Below are 17,610 nucleotides of genomic sequence, written 5' to 3'. Positions count from 1 at the left end.
GATATCCGTTCTCTCACCCACTGGCTGACTCTCTCATTTAATTGGCAAAGAAAAACACTTGTTAGGAATTTTCTTTGCCGCATTCTCTCTGTATTTTGATTTGTTTTTGCCGCACTTTTTTCCGTTTAGCAGCTGTTCGAAGGTCCCAATAAATTGTTTTCCTAAAAAAACTGAAGCAAAGTTTTGAGATCCCATTTGATAAGGATTTGCACATTCCGTGATGACAGAAACAAAATAAGTTATTGCATTACTTTAAGCAGTATTTCGTTAAATGGTAATTGAAGAATTCTTTTCATAAGAATACAAAGGCAGACTATTACAAAATCATCATAAAATTAAAAGAAAATGTTTTCTGATTTGTGAAATATTAAAGGACCAATAATATAGGGTATTGTTGTATACCTTATGGTTCCAAAAATATAAGGTAGTATATCCCAAAATTAAACAGAAGCTTTATTTTTTTAAGAAATCATTTATTTTTTTTTATTTATAGTTACATTTATTTAATTTAATTTTTTTCTAGAACATAATACGATTAGAAAGTGGGAACTTTCTTACTGTCAAGAACCTGTCATATAATTTCCTATTCTAAAATATTATAATTTTAATTCGCTCGATATGGTCCAATCCCTCTAATATGGCCAATTTGGGGCTGCCCTGGGAATCAGAATTGTCTTGCCATAAAAACTTAAAGCTGCCAAGAAAATGCACCCATTAATACCCACATGATTGGACAAAATCGTCAAAATCTTGATAAGTAGGAGCCATCATAAACACAAATTCGTCAGGAGAAAGCATTTCGCGACATTTCCACTCATCGCAGACGGCTTTGCATAATTTTCGAAATCAGAACCCACAAGCAAACGAGTTTTTGGCCAAGTCTACATCTTGAATGGCGCATTAATTGTGTAATCCATAAAAATCCATTTGCATATGTATGGGCGAGATTGGCAGATGCCAAACGAGCCCCACGGGAGAGACGGTGTCCGAATTGGGTTAGTTGGTTTGTTTGGTGTCGATATAAGTTAGTGCCACCAACAACGGAGTGGGCCTGGGAACAATACCATTACAAATCAATTTGGCTAAGTCTCTGGCTAAGAGTTCGCCGAACCAATAAAGACTAATTCTAATTAGCTGCTCTGGGCGACAAAACAAAAACTGTCAAAAAGTTGTTGACCACTAAAATCGAGAATCGGAGGAGCATCAGTCGGCCGTGGACCGTGATCGGCAACAGACGTTTTATTAAAAAAAAAAAACCTAACATATATTGATTAACCATGAAGTTGATAATTTGCTTAGCTTTTGTACTATCTTTGGCTTGCAGTACCTCCTTTAACGCCGATGCAGCCAGGATATCTTCCTTGGAAATTCAGCGTCGCTGGCCAGACAGTAAGGCCAAGATCAGGTAGGGTTGACCCGAATATAAGTCTTAATGTAAGCTTTCTCTAAAAAACTTAAATTACTTTCAATTTCAGTTTCCGGAATTATCCAGTTCAGTATGTCCTGCTGCCAAGTGCCAGGGGCGGATACACGAGGCGTTATGTCCACAATCTGGGCAAAGCAGCTGCAGCACCGACCACTGAGCGCCCTTTGGTGCGGGTTTGGAACAGTTTTGTTAGGAGTGTGACCCCCTCTATCAGTTTCCGCAACTTAACCAATCCACTGGCCAACTTCTTTAACGATGGCACTGCCAACATTATAGAGACCTCTCCCGTTGTGCTCCAGGCCTACGATGACGAGCAAAACAGTCATCAGGAAGAACCGTATCCAGTGGTCCAGGAGAGTTCCAACAAACGCAGGCGAAAGCGACGCAAGCAACAGAAACGACGTCCCACTTTCGGTTCGGAAGAATATGGCGATCCATACAATCCTTACGATCCGTATTTTACGCAATCTCCACCATTGTCTCCCGAACAACCCATGTTCTTCTATGACACGAACTCCGGTAACTACTACGGAGTCCAGCGCTATAGTCCGCAGGATTTCCAAGCCAATTTTTTCAACAGTTTCCACGCCCAGGATGAGGCCGAACCGGAGGTTGAGTCCCCCGCGGAACAGATTCCGGTGCTGAGAAAACTCAGCACTCGGAAGGTAACCCTTCTGCGCCCATTGCCCTTGTCATCGGCTAAAGTTCAATCCCAATCGCATTTGGCCGAAACCGTGCAGCCAGAACCAACCAATAGCAACGAAGAGGTGGCGGAGGAGAGCGATCTTAACGACAGCACCGCAACGAGCGATGCACCGACTAGCGAAGACGACGGTGAAATTGACTCCCAGTCACCACTCTCCGAGAGCATGCGCAATTCACTAGGAGCGTATATGCGCGACGATCACCACACCCGCCAGCGTCAGAGGCAGTCCGGCATTGAAGGAAGAGTCTTTGATTCCTCCGCTAAAGTCTCTCCCCGCAACCAACAACGTCGCTATTTTAGGCTGGGCGCCTGGTGATCCGATCTAAACTATCTTGAATAAACGCTGTGTGTACTGGATGATCGTGTATTTGTCAGATGTGTTAGGGTCGTATGAATGTGGGGAATGCATGAAATGAAGCTGGCAGCTGCAAGAGAGACAACCGGCTGGTTTAATTGTACTAGTTACATCTTAGATGTAGTGAGGTAGACATTAAACTTACTATACTAAGGATCACAAGTAATTTGCTAGAGTTCTGCTTTGAGGGGGTCACGATCAAACGAGCCTAGTAAGCCGCGAGGCAGTGCCGGCCAAAGGATCGACGGGTAGCGCCACTTTGTTGACATGCTGTACATTCTTGAAATAGGTGTGCTGCAGAGCATCCTTGGCAGAGATGCGCAAATTGGGATCATAGCAAAGCATCGACTGGGAAAAGACATTAAATTATTTATGGGTCCAAATGATTAGTATTTTCGTTACTGCACCATTATCAGATCATGAGCCTCGTGATCGGTTATGACCTGAGGCATATTGGTAGACTCCCACTTGGGAAATTTGGCTTTGAAGTCGGGCAGTTGTGTCACTCCCGGCCATTTGGTTTCGTCGGGTGTACTTAACGTGCGGAATATCCTATATAGCTGGTCGATCTCACTATCGCCGGGGAATAGGGATCGCCTCATAATCTGTGAAATGGGATGCTGGGGTTTCCATTAAAAAGAAAGACTATGTTCCTTACCATCTCGCAGAATATGCAACCCAGACTCCAAATATCTACTCCCGTGGAATAAAATTTTGTGCCGAGCAATATTTCCGGCGCTCGGTACCACAGAGTGACAACTTCGTGGGTGTACGCTCTCATAGGTACATTAAATGCTCTTGCCAGTCCAAAGTCGGCTAACTAAAATGAGAAATGATCGAAATTTAAGAGAAAATTTGGTAAAATCCTTAAGCAAACATTTACCTTTATTCTCCCTGCAGTGTCGACTAGAAGATTCTGTGGTTTGAGATCACGATGCAGAATACGGTTTGTATGGCAGAAGTCGATGGCGTCGAAAATCTGGTGCATGTAGCTCTGAAAATAAAAGTATGGAGATGACGTGATGGGTTTTAAATTTATCGCGTATAGACACACCTTTATTAGTACAGGAGTGAATACATCCTTCTTTCTATCCATCAGTTTTTTTAGATCCATGTTGAGATATTCGAATATCATGTACAGATTGTTTCCGGAGATGACCACGTCGAACAGTTGCACCACATTTTTGTGTTTAAGATTCTTTAGTAGGGAGATCTCTCGAATGGCAGTTGAAGGAACGCCCTCCGTCTCGCTGTAAGGTAAAAATATAAACATCTATTGTGGTTAACAAGTATTTGAAGATTGTTGTTTGGAGAATTTCTTTTTACAGATTACAAGATGATGCCCTGCACCACGAAGCCGAATCATGTGGTGCTACGGTTAGCCAGAAAAAACAGCGCAGCTCCCACAGAATCCGGGCTGCGTAGGACAGGCGAATGACATTTGTCAAGGACACTTAAAGGATGCTTGTAACAGTGTCATAACAGCTCAAGTATCTTTAGTTTCAGTGCATTATTTTTATTGAAAATGTTGAAATGCGTTCTGGGTGCGGTTTGCAGAATCCAAAAACTGGGTACAGACCCTTCCAGGCGAATCTTCTTGAGCGCCACATCCTTCCCGGTGGAATTACTCCGCGCCTTGTAAACGATGCCGTATGTCCCCTCTCCGATTTTCTCGGCGGGCTGGAAGTTTTCAAGAAAAGGTTTCATTGAATGGGATGGCTCATTCAAATAGTACACAACTCCTTATTTGTATTGTTATTTGCCTCGAAACAAAAAATTAACAACTTTTGGAGGGAAATTCTTCTTCTTCAGTGATGCTACCAATGCTAGAGGTGTGCAACATGGAGACAAGGGTTCCTAGTGTGACCATGGTCACCGTGTCTATTTCCAGTGGTCTGGCAACATCTTTAAATATAGTTTGAAAAAAAGGTAGCAGTTAATTTAAAATGTTGCATGTTTTGTTTATTTTAGAAACAGAATACAAAATACAGTTTTATATCTTTTATTGTTTTTTTTTCTTTACAAAATGCAGAATGAAAATTATTTCTACACAACGCAAACAAGGAAAATTATTATTAATAATATACTTATAAGTATTTTATTTATTTCAAAGATAAATTGAATAAAATTAAAGAAAAAAAATATGATTTTTAGTTTAATCCATAATCTTCTCTTCTATCCACTTCTTAAAAGGAGCAATCATAATGAAGATATCCGGACCATCAATATCCCAATCAAATCCGGCCAATCGCATACCAAGAACATAGAGCTCATCCGGATCCCTATCGATCACATTAACACCCACTAGGATACTGCCTAGCTCGACGAGCAGCCTGGGGTACCGAGAGTTTTCCCTCACATACCCGCAGACTAGATGCTCTAATTTCAAGCGTACGTATGCATTCTGGCATGTGATTTGGTCGACTATCTGGACATGAGTCTTGAGGGGCTGGCTCTCCTCGAGGCTGTTCCGCTTCGTGTGGCCTACCAGCTCAACGTAGTCTCCGGCCATCGGGAGGTGAGCCTCATCAGATGGCGGCAGACAGATGGGCTTTAAACTCGATACAAGGGGTACTTCTTTGGCCAACCGGATCACTGCTATGTCATATTCGTAGCTATGCTTCGCGTATTGGGGTGAGATGAAGTGATTCTCAATTTCAAATGTTGTTGGAGATGGCCCAACATTGAGCGTGGCAAAGGACACGGCAAAGGGAGTATGGTCATCATGGTGGAAACACTTGGCGGGTGTCAGGACATGTCGCGAACTAACAAGCACCCCAGTGCATCGGTATGACACATCCAATGCGCTCTTACTCCGATATAGTACTCCACACACCCAGGGTTGTTCATTCAGCTGCGTGATTGAATTGTTGTTGTATAGCTGAGATTCGATGAAGCGGCCACATTTTTTACTCGTACTTGCCACCTCAAAAACTAGAAAATAACATAATTTTTTAGAGATCCAAATAATTTGAAATTAATCTTACTTGTAAGAAGGAAAATCAGGAAAAACACAACGAACTTGAAACCGGACATATCCATTTACTCTGACCGTTGGGTTCATAATGTTTCGACTCAGTAAGCTGTAATCTCGAAGACCCCAACGCTGAATAGTAATGTTTATAAATACATACATATATCATACTATGTGACTCGCCCAGTGATTTTTTTTACACACAAAAAAAAAACAACATTTTACATAATTTTAAGTTTATACTAATATTCTTACTTAGAACTTTCTCCTTCGCAGTGTAAAACATTCAAACTTCTGATAACAAATATGACTATTATCATACATTTATTATTAACACTTTGTGGTTTTGTATTTGTGGTTTTATATAAATAAGTTTAACGCTTTTTCATAATAAAACTATTTTAGAAATCCACTTCTTGTACGGTTCTATAATGGTAAAAAGATCTGGGGTATTATAGATCCCTTTTGTTGATATCCCTAAAAGGTGCCACAACATTGTTCCATTTACCATTTTATTGCTCAGAAGAGCAGCACCTTTTAGGTTTATATTACCCGAGTGGATATATCCACAAACCTCGTTATGGGTTACATTAAGGCCCATAAGTTTTCCTTGACAAAAGGTTTGACCTGTGATGTGAGCCTGGGCTTGGAAAGCTTTTGTGTTGACAGAGTTGGAACCGCTAACTGCTTCTGGGTTATTGGAGCCCACTACATCCAGTAGCCGGCCAGTCAGGGAATTCTTATTGACTTGATCTTCTAGCGGTATGCTACAATTCAATTTTTTCCTGAGCCTCAATATAGCAATGTCATTGGAGGTGTTAGTCTCCAAAGAGTACAGCGGATGTATGAATATCTTTTCAACCCTAATTGCAACATTAAGGCCATAAAACTTGTAAGCGGAGCTTTTCTCCTTAAAATATACACAGTGTGCCGGTGCCAAGACATGATTGGGGGTTATGGCAACTCCGGTGCATCCATAGATTGGTTTTCTTTCCTTTGGAGGTATGTACCCTACCATCCCGAACCAACTAAAATGTGTCGCATCACTTATTATAGACTTTCCAATAGTGGAGTTCAGATCTAAGCACTCGTTATCATTTTCTTCGGCAATTGCATCTGAAAAAGGGATTTTTCGTAAAACTAATAGTCGGTTTTTCATCAGAATAACACTTACTACTTAGAAAAATAAATAATAGTGCCGCCGTTATGAGCATTATGTGTTCTGCTCTCTAGAATTGTCGGATAAGAACTGAGTAGACTCCATTGTGGGTTTTGAGTTTTTCAAAATTAAATACAAATATGTATATACACTCTTTCCGATTGCAGCTTGTTATCGCAGAGAAGCGTTTAAAAAGACATTTCATGCGTTTTATGTGCGTTGCATTTAAAATTGTAATTGCTTGTAAGTGCCGCACGCAATTGGCCTGCGCCTACACTGCCACACTTCATCTTGTCTCAATTTGTGTTTTACGTGTTGCAATAAAAAATGCCATAAAAATGAATTTTAATTTGGCTTCGCTTTGGCTGCGTCTGTTTGGCATTTCGCGTTTTCCGAGTTGCGTGTTAGAGACTAGCCGAGAATGCTTTTGGCGCACAACCCGCCCGCCGTCGCATTTTATGGCACATTAATCATTGGGGAGCACGGGGCGTATGCGTAATCAAGTTGCTCGACAGCCGCCAGCTGAAGTAATAACTCCCCCCGTTCCAACGATGATGATGACTTCACTGAATCTTCTCCAGAACACCTCCTGTGATCAGTGCAGTGCTCAGGGCGAAGTGTTTGACGACAATTAGGCATGATTCATTGGCATCGCAAATCTCGTGCTCCTGCTCTCGTTTACGAGAATTTCATTTCATTGAATTTATGGCTCCAGCTGCTCGCCCATTTCCATATTCCATGTGGCTGCTGCTCGATAAGGTTGCTGCTTGCACTTGGCTGCTTGGCTGGTTAGTTGGTTGTTTGGTTGGCAAGTGGTTTTGGCCCCAGCCAAACATAAATTATGCCAAGCTGATATGTACTTAAGGTTTTCGGCGCCAGCCAAGTGTCGAAAAACTGCATTTCCCCTTCAAGAACGGTGAGCGGAAAACAGAAAGCAGGAATCAGAAATCAGAAGCACTGGCGTTGAAATTGGTTTCGAGGTCTCTGGCAAGGGGCGGTCTAATGGCAAAAGTTGAGGGCCAAGAGGAGAAATTTAATTCTTTGCCAGCGACAACCCAGCGGCAAAGACCCCAACTGTGTTTTGGGGTTTCCGCGTGATTTATGCATTTGGGTTTGGGTCAAAAGCCGGCAACTTTGTGCAAATAACCTAAAAGCATTACCAATTTATTACCGGTGCAATGGAAGGGAAGTGGCTCGGAAGGGCAACCACACTGCTCACCATTTTCCATACTCCGCATAAATGTGTTGAACTTTTCTCCTGTTTATTTACAAGTCTGTCTAAAAGTGAAAAGTTGGCCTGACAGGTGAAAATTAAAATATAATTCATTCGCTGGTATTTCTCAGAATCCAATCCAACTGGGATAGTATTTTTATGTGTATCTGCATATCTTTTTTTCCGGACGAGGAACGAAAACCGCCCACTACAATGCCTATCAGTTTAAATTTCTTGGGATTCCCCACAGCTACGACCAGGGCAGATCCGGAAAGTGGCATACGACTGGTGTGGCCGCAAGTGAATTCCTTCGGGAAATTTTCAAACTGTGTCCGACACTCTTGGCTGGTGCTAGACTCAAGAGGAAGCTTTATTCTTCTGGTTTCCAGAGGAATAGCTTCTAAGAAAGGTCTCTCATAACCGGCTACGGTAAGATCCTCACTGTATTTTTGATGCTCATCCGTAGGCAGGCATATGGATTGAACAAAGTCGGTGTTAACCACGTTTTCCTTTAGCTCTATGATGGCCACATTATTCCCAAACTCTCCATACTTGTAGTCCGGATGAATTATTATCTGATTGACCGGAACTTTCTGCGTTGCTTTAGCAGTTATGTACGTGCTTGTGTTTCCGGAGCTCCAGTCACCAAAAACGAGGTCCTTTATTTCCACACTGGGATCATGGACACAACGAGAAGCTGTTAACGCATGTCGGGCACCTATGAGGACTGCCACACATAGGAGTCTTCGGGCACCATCATTAGCTTCAATTTTTCCAATCCATGGATGCTCATTGGGTTGGGTGAGGAGCTCTCCGTTCCACATCTGAGCCTCGTCCACCCTGCCGCATTCTTGCGGCTCCACAGTGGCAGGGTATGTGGCTGTAATTTGAAACTTTTTGTTTTCCTTTCCTTAAAACTATTTTAAACTATAACTCACTTGAAAATAGATAGGGTAATGTCAGCAATAGGCCAAAAAATGTGATGCTCCGCATTTTTACTAGTTGCTTCAAATTCTCAAATAGCACTGGCTTGGATTCCCTAGACCCGAGTTCTCTTATAAATAGAGACTGCTCTCGAGCTATAACCTGATGTGCATTTAAAATTATAAATAATATATTATCTAATATTACAAGCCTGGTTTTAATGCCTTATTCAAATTGGGAAAAAATGACTTACAAATTAAAAAAAGATGATGATACATCATATTTTATAATAATAAATATAAATTCACTCCCCTTGTCTACGACTTATTAAACCAAAAAATGTTTCCGATCATATAAGCTTGTAAAAGCAATCGGCATTTAATTAATATTTCATATTCCAATACATCTCATTCGCTAATATTTTTCTGAATCCAATCCAACTGAAGCGGAATGCTTATATAGCCCTGAAGATCCCTTTTCTCAGATGAATAAAAACCAACCACAGCGATGCCAATCAGATGAAATTTCTTGGGATTCCCGACAGCCTCCACCAAAGCAGATCCGGAAAGAGGCGAACGAGCAGCGAAGCCGCAAATTAGTTCTGTTGGAAATTGTTTAAACTGCTCGTGGCACTCTTGGCTGCTCAAGGATTCAAATGGAACTTTAATTCTCCTGGTTCCCAGAGGGTCATGTCGTCCTATCCTGGCAAAGCCAGCTAGAGCAAGATCACCACTAGCCTTGTCACCCTTTAGATCCTCAGCTGAAGGCAAGCAAATGGGTTGAACGAAGTCAGTGCTGACCACTTCATGCTTTAACTCTATGATGGCCAAATCGTTTTGAGCCTCTCCAAGCTTGTAGCCCGGATGCACTGTTATCTTTTTGATCGGAACTTTCTGCGTGGCTTCTGCATTTGTGTTCACTGTTTCGTCGCCCAAATTCCAGTCACCGAGAATCAAGTTCTTGATTTCCACACTGGGGCTATGGGCACAGTGGGCCCCGGTCAAGGCATGGCGGGCATCTATAAGGACTGCCGAGCAAAGGAGCCTTCCCTCATCATCCTCAATTTTTGCAATCCACGGATGCTCATTCGGTTGGGTAATTAACTCTCCATTCTTTAACTGAGCCTCGTCCACTCTGCCGCATTCTTGCGTCTTCACACTAGCTGCATAGATGCCTGTTATTGGAAACAAAATGCTTTATTTTCAAAAAAATTATTAAAAGATTCTACTCACTTGAAAATAAACATGTCAAAGCCAGAACAACAATGTAAGACTGCATTGCAACTTGTTGCTTGAAAGACTAAAATAGCACTGACTCGGATTCAGTTGATCCGAGTTCTCTTATATAGTAAGCCTAGAGTGCTGCTCTCAAGCCGGCTAGCTAATCCAGTTAGTAGACAGTTGCCACCAAGTATTTTTACATTTTATTAGCTAATAATAAAAGCCGGGATTGAATGCATTATTCATGTTTAACAAAGATTACTTGCATTTAGAACAATAAAACTTTTATACCAATATTTGTGATATGAGTCTGTTATTGAAATGGTGACCGCAACTACTGCCCATTTAAAACGCATAAATAATATAAAAGGTGTATTTGAATTGGAGGAATTCGCGGAAATTATGAATAAAATATTTACAGGCCACAAAGTTGCATTTACCATATTTAATGGAAATGTTTCGAGGGCAAAAAACAACAGGCCTAATTGAGCATTTATTGAATTAATTAATTGCCTTTTATTGATTTTAATCTTTTTGGCTGTGGAGTCATTATTGAGGTTGGAAGTGGGTGTTCCGAAAGGAATAAGCTGTTGAAACATTTTGTAGTCGACCCGACTGGATTTGTAAGGCGAACAGATAGCAAAGGATGCCAATTGCTGGTGTTCAGCTTTAATCAGAGCCATCCTGGCATTGCCTGGCATGTCACTATTTTTAATGGTATTGATCAAATGTCAAAGTTTCTGTCCCTTGGAAAGAGGGCAGTGGGCCAGCATAGTCTGCTGGAACTACATAGTTTTCAGCTAACGAGCAGGCGCATGTTCGTCCAGCAGTAATAACAATGATGCCAGGATATTGATGTAGCAGAAGCAATGGGGAAAAAAAAACAATTGTCCTGCAGGTCCTGCCGCTGTCAAAAGGAGCAGCAAACGGCGAGCAAAAATGCAACTTGTAATTTGAACAAAAGCCAACCAGTTACAAATGCCGCCAACAGATGTAGCCACTAGCCATGTATTTGTGCGACTGTGAGTGCAATGGAATTATATGTGTCCTGATGTCCATTCTCCCTAAGCTGCCAGAGTCAACACGTGCACAGGATTACAAAGCGAAAAAAGTGCGAAAATAAAAAGTGCAAGTTCGAGATATTTTTCCACTGGAAACTATTTTATTAACAATCTATTACAGAATTAACTTTCATTCATTTTCTATAAGATATTACTTTTCGGCGGAAAGAGCTCTTTGAATCCAATCCAATTTGGATGGAATGTTTATGTGACCCTGGACGTATTTTCCCTGGGAAGTGGAATAAAAACCTCTCTCTAGAATACCAATCAGATGGAACTTTTTGGGACTTCCCGTGGCTTTCACAAGGGCCGATCCCGGGTATGGGATTCGAGCTGTGGTTCCGCAAATTAATTCCTCGGTTAAGCTTCTAATATGTTTGTTGCACTCCGAGCCGCTAATGGGCTCAAAGTTCATCTTGATCCTTTTTTTTTCTACAGGAGTTGATCCTGGCACACCATGTGGTGTCTCGTAGCCGGATAATATAAGATCTTCTTCAGATTTGTCGCCCCTAAGATCCTCCACCGAAGGTAGGCAAATGAGTTGAACTGAATCGGAGAGCACTACGTCGTTTTTTAGAGTGAGTAATGTCAGATCACTCTCGGGGTCCACTTGTATCTCGCTGACCGGCACCCTTTGCGGGGTTTCTACGCTAATGTAGCTCGAGTCCCGAATGCCGAAGCTGATGCTCACATTTGGATTTTCAGCAATGATACAATTACCTGGTACCAGAGCATGGCGGACATCGATCAAGATGGCAAGGCATTCGGCATTTCTATCAATCAGACCGATCCAAGAATGCTCGTTTGGTTCGGTGATGAGTTTGCCGTTCTTTAACTGAGACTCGTCCAGTCTGCCACAGTCAGAAGATGCCTGAATGCCTGTTATTTTAATTATTTTTCAAATTAAAATTGTAAATCAAAGAACATTATTGACTTACAAGAAATGAAAGAGAAGAAAACTGCTAATAGCGCTGGAAACCCACGATGCCACATCGTAAACGTTAATTTCAAAGCTTTAAGTAAAACTAAACGATTTTCAGTCTGTACAGATGATTTTATATTCTAGGAGTAGACCTGGTCAATCCAGTTATTAAGATGTTGTAGTGGGAAATTACTTAAATACTCTTTTATATAGTAAACAAATGGAAATTGTAACAAAAAAGAAAATTATTTAGCAATAACCTAAGATACATAGTATATATTTAAAACCCCCAAAGGGTGGTTCAATATCTTTTTCGTTCAATATCTTTTTTCTAGAAAATTTTCAATATATAGAGGTACAAAAATAAACAAGAGGTATACCATGTTAAATTTAAAAATAATCTGAATAGATCATCAGACTTAAATTGAAACTGTAGGTTTTTATACTCAACATGTTTTCTTTAGAAATCTTTTAAAACCATATAGTATATGCTGCCATTTTATGTCAATATCTCGGCCAATTATTTTCTCTTCCGAATACCTCAAACGATATCTATTTCGATGCGCCGAACTCGACTTTACGATCGTATGACAATGTCTATATTTCAGGCAATTCTTATCCGATTCTTCAGCGGAATATGTCAAACTATTTCTAGATCTAATCCCCATCAATCTGCATCAAATCAAAAAACCCGAAAAATTGTAAAATTTTCTGAACATTTTTCCATTTGAAAGAGGTCTCTTTGAAAGTCGTCAAAATTCATATTGATGTACAGACGATTTACGTGGTCCATATCTTGGCGTAATATTTACCGATATTTACGCGGAATACCCCAAAAAATTTTTATTTCAATGCCTCAAAAAGTCCTTTCAATCCCTCGAAAACTTAAAAAATATGTTTGAACATTTTTCATATACATATTAGGCGCCCTTGGAGTTCTTCAAATCTATTTATGGCAAAATGGCAAGTTAATATATCGGCAATTATTATCCGATTTTGGCTAAAATTGTTTCAATGCACTCTTTAAGAAATTTTTAAGAAAAGTTATCTCTATTTTATTTAAATATATTCAGTTTATAGATTATAAAATATATATTTTATTATATAATATAGTTTCCTCTATTTATACATTTCCCAGAAAATTCTTACCAAATTGTTTTTCCAAATTACAATTACTTAGGTGGAGTCGTTGGAACTCCTTCAACTCTGTGTTTTAATTTCAATCAAATCAACCTAAACGCACCCAGAACCAGAAACAAACCCACAGATAATTCCTGTTGGGTTGTTCAAATATCAACATGATTACTTTTGATTTTGCTTATTTGCCGAGGCCCAGTTCTATTTATCCGCCTCTAAATTTAACTTGCCACGCATCAGAGTTGCTATGGGAGCACATACTACACCCAGTACCCTAGTTTCGGGCGCGTGTGTTGCAAAATATCTGCTCCAGCTCTTGGGGGGGAAAGTTTAAAAGTTGTTCATGCCTAGCATTTGGAATTTGCTGCGAAATTATATTGTGGCTTGTTTGTTTCGCTCCTGCTTCGTATGCGTCACGTTGCGTATACGCACCGCGAGCCGCGCTGTGTGCCGTGCGCCCAGAGGCATGCCACTTCAGCACCCGGAGAATAGACTTGCAACAACAACCCAACACTCGAACAGACACATACGATGCTGAACTTAACTGGGCCCTGCAAATCCGGCAGCGTCTTCCGCGCACATTCTCGTAAATAAGTTTAAAAAGGAAAAATGTGAAAACGAAATAAACGTTGCCGGCGTTTATATATGTATGTATGTAGTGTATTATTGTGTTGTAGTATAGATATACTATGGTGTTGTACAAAAAGGATTGTTGTCGCTGTTGGCACGATAAATGGCCCAACAGTTCACATTATGTGTGAAAAATCTATAAAAAGTTATAAAAGTGTCATTAGCGCCAACAATGGGACTGCCGTTAGCATGGCGGGAGTCTTAGCGCGTCCTTACATCGCACTAAAGCCTTGTTATAATCCTTGTCCTGGCAACTTGTTGTTGCCAACTTTTTCCACCCTCCTTTTGCATTGGCAGTGACCCGATTTGTCCCACTCCAGGCCCACTTATAATTCGCAGCAATCTTAACTAACAAACAATATGGGAAAAGTAAAAGGTTTTCCATGTACCATTCAAAAATATCATATTTATCTGCCAGGTCCGGCCCCGACCATTGCGCCTTCTATGCCTATCATCTGTTGTTTATCGGACTTCTATTTGCCTTATTGGGCGGCCTTCTTGGCCCTGTTTGAATAATTTAATACCAGAATGGACAGGTCAGGTTTACCGAATCGGGCAGAAATTGATATTCCACAATATTAATTCGCATTCAGACAGTATTAAGAGGTAATTCTTGTATTAAATTTGTCAAGTATTATTAGATATCGTTTTGTGCAGACATTTTGTGCAATAATAAATTAATTAAGTGCATTAAAGCGTTAGAATATAAATGAAAATATACAAAATAATTGCTGAAAAGAGATTTACATGTTAGATGTCGGGTTAAAGTGTATACCTTTTTCTGAATTATTTCTTAATCTTGTCTAGGGTCTTCATTGCCAAAGTTTTGCCTGCCTCTGTAACAGACCTGTCACTCGAAGTCAGGGAAGTTTATTTACCACAGCTCCAGACCAGTCCTCCACTTATTGCTGGGCTTTGACAAATTTCAGCAAAGTGGATTAATTCGTTTTATTCCATGCCCGATGTTAGAGCCACACCGATGCCTCAAACTTTCGGCCAGAAGATGGGGAAAGTTGACTTGGCCTGGCTTTATTTTATCTGGCCAGAATTCGGCCGGAGGGCTTTAATTAGAAGGCCAGCAAGTGAAATCAACAGGTGACTCTGGCCAAACAATGGAAAGGCCGAGCCCTGCTCCTGGCCAGCTTACGCCTCCAAGTGTGTGGTGGCTGAGGAAGTTGGCTGGTCGGAAGCCTAGCGACTCCAACTTTGCTCGTAAATCTCCATTTCAAAAGTTCACGACCAATTCGAGATATAAACAACAAGATTTGGCGCATTATGCAAGTGGGAGCGTTTAGGCGGTCTATTGTCGTAACATTGGCGCTCCATTCCGTTTCGTTTCGATGCCACCACGTTTCCGGTGCACCGAGGACCTTAGTCCTTAGTCGATGTTGGGCCAGATGTACTCGGCAGTTGCCAAATGGCAACTGCGCATGAACCACGCCCACTCCTTGTCGCCGTGCCGCCGGGCTGGCTATGCCCACATTCTGGCATTTTGGCGTATTGTTGTAACCTTTGGGGTAACAGGTAACATTTAATGAGAGCCAGCCTCGGTTCGGTTGGAGTTTTAATTTTCACACAAAACAATGACCACAACAATGCAGCCCACGTGTCGTATACGTGATTTGTCATCTAGTGAGAGCGGGCTTTAAAATATTTAAGTTTTACATTTCTTTGGGAAATGCGGGGGAAAAACACGCATGTACATTAAACCCTCAAAAGTCGCTACTGACAACGAGAATCTGCCTTTATAATTCGCATTTTAATTCATTTTATTTGGCTTTTATTCTTAATCACAGTCTCGAACCCCTCGTTTTCGCTGACACTTTTTCGGGAATTTTCATTTAAGGCTGCATACTTTCTGGCCTTTGCCCTTATCCTTCTCCCCCAGGACATAGCGCTCAGGCTTTGCTTGGCATTAAAAGATACTGCGGCGACCTTCTTTGTTTTATTTATTTACATTTAACAGAGGACCTACCAAAAAAAAACGAATCCAACGTCAGATTTATTTTGCATTCAACCCGTCAAATGTCAAGTTGATGGAGTCTAATTAAATAACCGAAAGTGGCTTAAAGGTTGTTGCTGGCTAAAAAGCCAACAAGATCGGGTTGCCAGAAATAAATTAAATAAAATGTTAGCAACTTAATATTCGGCAAAGAACAGGGGTAATTCCAGTGAATTTTCTTTCAAATCTTATTGCTTCTACCATTTTTTGTCTAAAGTTTATGATCCTCATTTTGGCTGATTGATGGCGAATCCTTTTTGGCCATTTCACAAGGGTGTTTCCTAATCTCAGTCGAACCATTAGCTCTAGGCCCTGGCAGCATTTGGCTAATTGCTAGGGCCAGAAACTTCTGCGACGGACTGTATGCGAAACAGCAACCGCAATGGCCGTCTATATACCTAGATACATACATCCTGTACGTATATATCCTGCCATGGTAACCGTCGCAGAAATCGCAGCTAGACTGCAAATTGGCGGAGGAGGGGGCTCTGATGCGGTTGCCATAATGCCCGTAATTTGTTTGTTAATGCTCAGCGTATTATGTCAGCAAATTAAATTATGTACGCTGCCAGGGCAGACCAAAGGACTGACAATGCCATCTGCTAGTCTACAGTTGCCATTCGCCAGCTGGCAGTTCCCAAATGAAAATTTAAATTTAAATTTTTTAAATCTTTAAAGCGGCCAACTACCACTTGACTGCCACGACACTTAACCTGCCGAGGTCCTTGAGCCGAGGACTTTAATTAAATGCAAAGGAATTTCGGAGGCGATTGGCTGGCAGCAGGTTCCATGACAGTTAATCCATGAGCTGGTATTCCCCTGTTTCAGATGCGAGTGATGTGATAGGAAGTGATTCTTCCATGGAATCTGGCGTCCTGTTCTAGGAAGTAAGGACAAGGTATAAAGAGAAAGTCCACAGCAGTCTATCAAAGCCAAGGAGTCGTGGTTGAAATTTAAATTCCTATCGACTAAAGCATAGTCATTGTTTGCCTCAAGATCTCATAAAAATGTAAAACTCCTGTTAGTAATACACACATATTTTAAGGATTTCTCCACCTTTGCATTTTTATATTTAAAAGCAAAAAAGGTCCTGTCAAGTATTTGAAGAGCTCTTCTATTTTTCCTAATCGGCCCTACCTTTACTATTTATTTTCATTCTCACACTGTTAACCACAACATACTCCAATTACTTTGACAATTCACCGACTGAGTGCAGAGAAGGATGAGCGAAATTCCCTTGTCGTTCCTGGTCCTGCCTGCACTGCCAGGACACGCCCGGATAATTTCATTGTGAAGTTTAAGCAAATGTTTACCTTGCAGATGGCAGGGCGGCGGGCGGAGCTCCCAGCCTTTCGTGCCGATAATTGAATTAGGGATGCCGACAGGATGACACGCGGCTGGAATGAAGGAGATGAGGCTCGAATTGGAGCCAACAGGTGTTGACTTTTGCGAGGCTCTTTCTCTGCGAGTCCCCAAAGACTGTCACTTTAATAATTTAATGGCTTAACCAATGGCTGGTGCCGCGCTAGAGACTCTTGATTTGATCTGATTTGTGTCCTGGCGGCTGGTGGGTATGCCCGTTTGCAGATCCGGCTCACTAATTGAGTCAGCACAGTCGGGCTGGGATTGAAATTGGCCTGATTGCGTTCCGGGCACAACCCCGTCAAGTGTCTCGCTAATTTCTTGCATTCAGAGCCAGTCAGTGTCTTTGGGCAACGAAGGCAAGCCAACGAAATTAAGAGTGCAACTTTAGTTTGTTTAGAGGCTCGTAATTGCATTTGCTTGTTAACTCGATTCCCAGCTGCCCTTTGACTTGACGGCCCTCTGCCGAATGCCCTCTGCAACAAATGGCAGCTAAATGCTGCATACCGCACAGCACTC

General features: G+C 41.4%; 4 protein-coding genes and 1 long non-coding RNA gene across 7 annotated transcripts; 1 reads left to right on the top strand and 4 right to left on the bottom strand.

Moving 5' to 3' along the window:
- The first annotated feature begins 557 nt into the window (after positions 1-557).
- On the top strand, positions 558-2,448 carry LOC108128942 (uncharacterized). Its single transcript, XM_070281722.1, has 2 exons — positions 558-1,405; positions 1,476-2,448. Exons 1-2 carry the CDS (start codon positions 1,278-1,280, stop codon positions 2,446-2,448), a joined length of 1,101 nt encoding a protein of 366 aa, XP_070137823.1. The 5' UTR covers positions 558-1,277.
- Positions 2,449-2,482: 34 nt separating this feature from the next.
- On the bottom strand, positions 2,483-4,315 carry Cdk2 (Cyclin-dependent kinase 2). Of its 3 annotated transcripts, none has more exons than XM_017246831.3 (7): positions 4,067-4,315; positions 3,542-3,737; positions 3,371-3,481; positions 3,146-3,307; positions 2,895-3,092; positions 2,633-2,835; positions 2,483-2,576 (listed from the first exon to the last, which is right to left on the bottom strand). In XM_017246831.3, exons 1-6 carry the CDS (start codon positions 4,192-4,194, stop codon positions 2,686-2,688), a joined length of 945 nt encoding a protein of 314 aa, XP_017102320.1. In that variant the 5' UTR covers positions 4,195-4,315; the 3' UTR covers positions 2,483-2,576; positions 2,633-2,685. The 3 variants fall into 3 exon arrangements, with proteins under 3 accessions (XP_017102320.1, XP_017102319.1, XP_070137824.1); XM_017246830.3 differs by having other exon boundaries at positions 2,483-2,557; XM_070281723.1 differs by lacking the exon at positions 4,067-4,315 and having other exon boundaries at positions 2,483-2,557; positions 3,371-3,479; positions 3,542-3,633.
- A 300-nt stretch (positions 4,316-4,615) lies between these two features.
- On the bottom strand, positions 4,616-5,557 carry LOC108128583 (venom serine protease Bi-VSP-like). Its single transcript, XM_017246259.3, has 2 exons — positions 5,475-5,557; positions 4,616-5,421 (listed from the first exon to the last, which is right to left on the bottom strand). Exons 1-2 carry the CDS (start codon positions 5,527-5,529, stop codon positions 4,643-4,645), a joined length of 834 nt encoding a protein of 277 aa, XP_017101748.2. The 5' UTR covers positions 5,530-5,557; the 3' UTR covers positions 4,616-4,642.
- Positions 5,558-5,680: 123 nt separating this feature from the next.
- LOC138926588 (uncharacterized) lies at positions 5,681-6,702 on the bottom strand. The gene is made up of 2 exons (XR_011443153.1): positions 6,636-6,702; positions 5,681-6,577 (listed from the first exon to the last, which is right to left on the bottom strand). It is a non-coding gene; the product is annotated as an uncharacterized lncRNA (long non-coding RNA).
- A 2,432-nt stretch (positions 6,703-9,134) lies between these two features.
- LOC108128621 (CLIP domain-containing serine protease B10) lies at positions 9,135-10,063 on the bottom strand. Its single transcript, XM_070281485.1, has 2 exons — positions 9,990-10,063; positions 9,135-9,931 (listed from the first exon to the last, which is right to left on the bottom strand). The coding sequence occupies exons 1-2, from the start codon at positions 10,033-10,035 to the stop codon at positions 9,165-9,167; spliced, it is 813 nt and encodes a 270-aa protein (XP_070137586.1). The 5' UTR covers positions 10,036-10,063; the 3' UTR covers positions 9,135-9,164.
- Between the last annotated feature and the right edge of the window lie 7,547 nt (positions 10,064-17,610).

Source organism: Drosophila bipectinata, chromosome 3R (assembly GCF_030179905.1).
Source record: "Drosophila bipectinata strain 14024-0381.07 chromosome 3R, DbipHiC1v2, whole genome shotgun sequence".
NCBI lineage: Eukaryota > Metazoa > Arthropoda > Insecta > Diptera > Drosophilidae > Drosophila > Drosophila bipectinata.
This window is presented reverse-complemented; position numbering and strand designations above follow the sequence as displayed.

Coding starts and splice junctions, on each gene's coding strand:
- LOC108128942 (XM_070281722.1), top strand. CDS start 1,278: ATGAAGTTGATAATTTGCTTAGCTTTTGTACTATCTTTGGCTTGCAGT. Junction 1,406..1,475: donor GACAGTAAGGCCAAGATCAG/GTAGGGTTGACC, acceptor TTTCAATTTCAG/TTTCCGGAATTATCCAGTTC.
- Cdk2 (XM_017246831.3), bottom strand. CDS start 4,194: ATGAAACCTTTTCTTGAAAACTTCCAGCCCGCCGAGAAAATCGGAGAG. Junction 3,482..3,541: donor TCACTCCTGTACTAATAAAG/GTGTGTCTATAC, acceptor TTTTATTTTCAG/AGCTACATGCACCAGATTTT. Junction 3,093..3,145: donor GTTGCATATTCTGCGAGATG/GTAAGGAACATA, acceptor CCCATTTCACAG/ATTATGAGGCGATCCCTATT.
- LOC108128583 (XM_017246259.3), bottom strand. CDS start 5,529: ATGGATATGTCCGGTTTCAAGTTCGTTGTGTTTTTCCTGATTTTCCTT. Junction 5,422..5,474: donor CCTGATTTTCCTTCTTACAA/GTAAGATTAATT, acceptor GTTATTTTCTAG/TTTTTGAGGTGGCAAGTACG.
- LOC108128621 (XM_070281485.1), bottom strand. CDS start 10,035: ATGCAGTCTTACATTGTTGTTCTGGCTTTGACATGTTTATTTTCAA. Junction 9,932..9,989: donor TTTGACATGTTTATTTTCAA/GTGAGTAGAATC, acceptor TTCCAATAACAG/GCATCTATGCAGCTAGTGTG.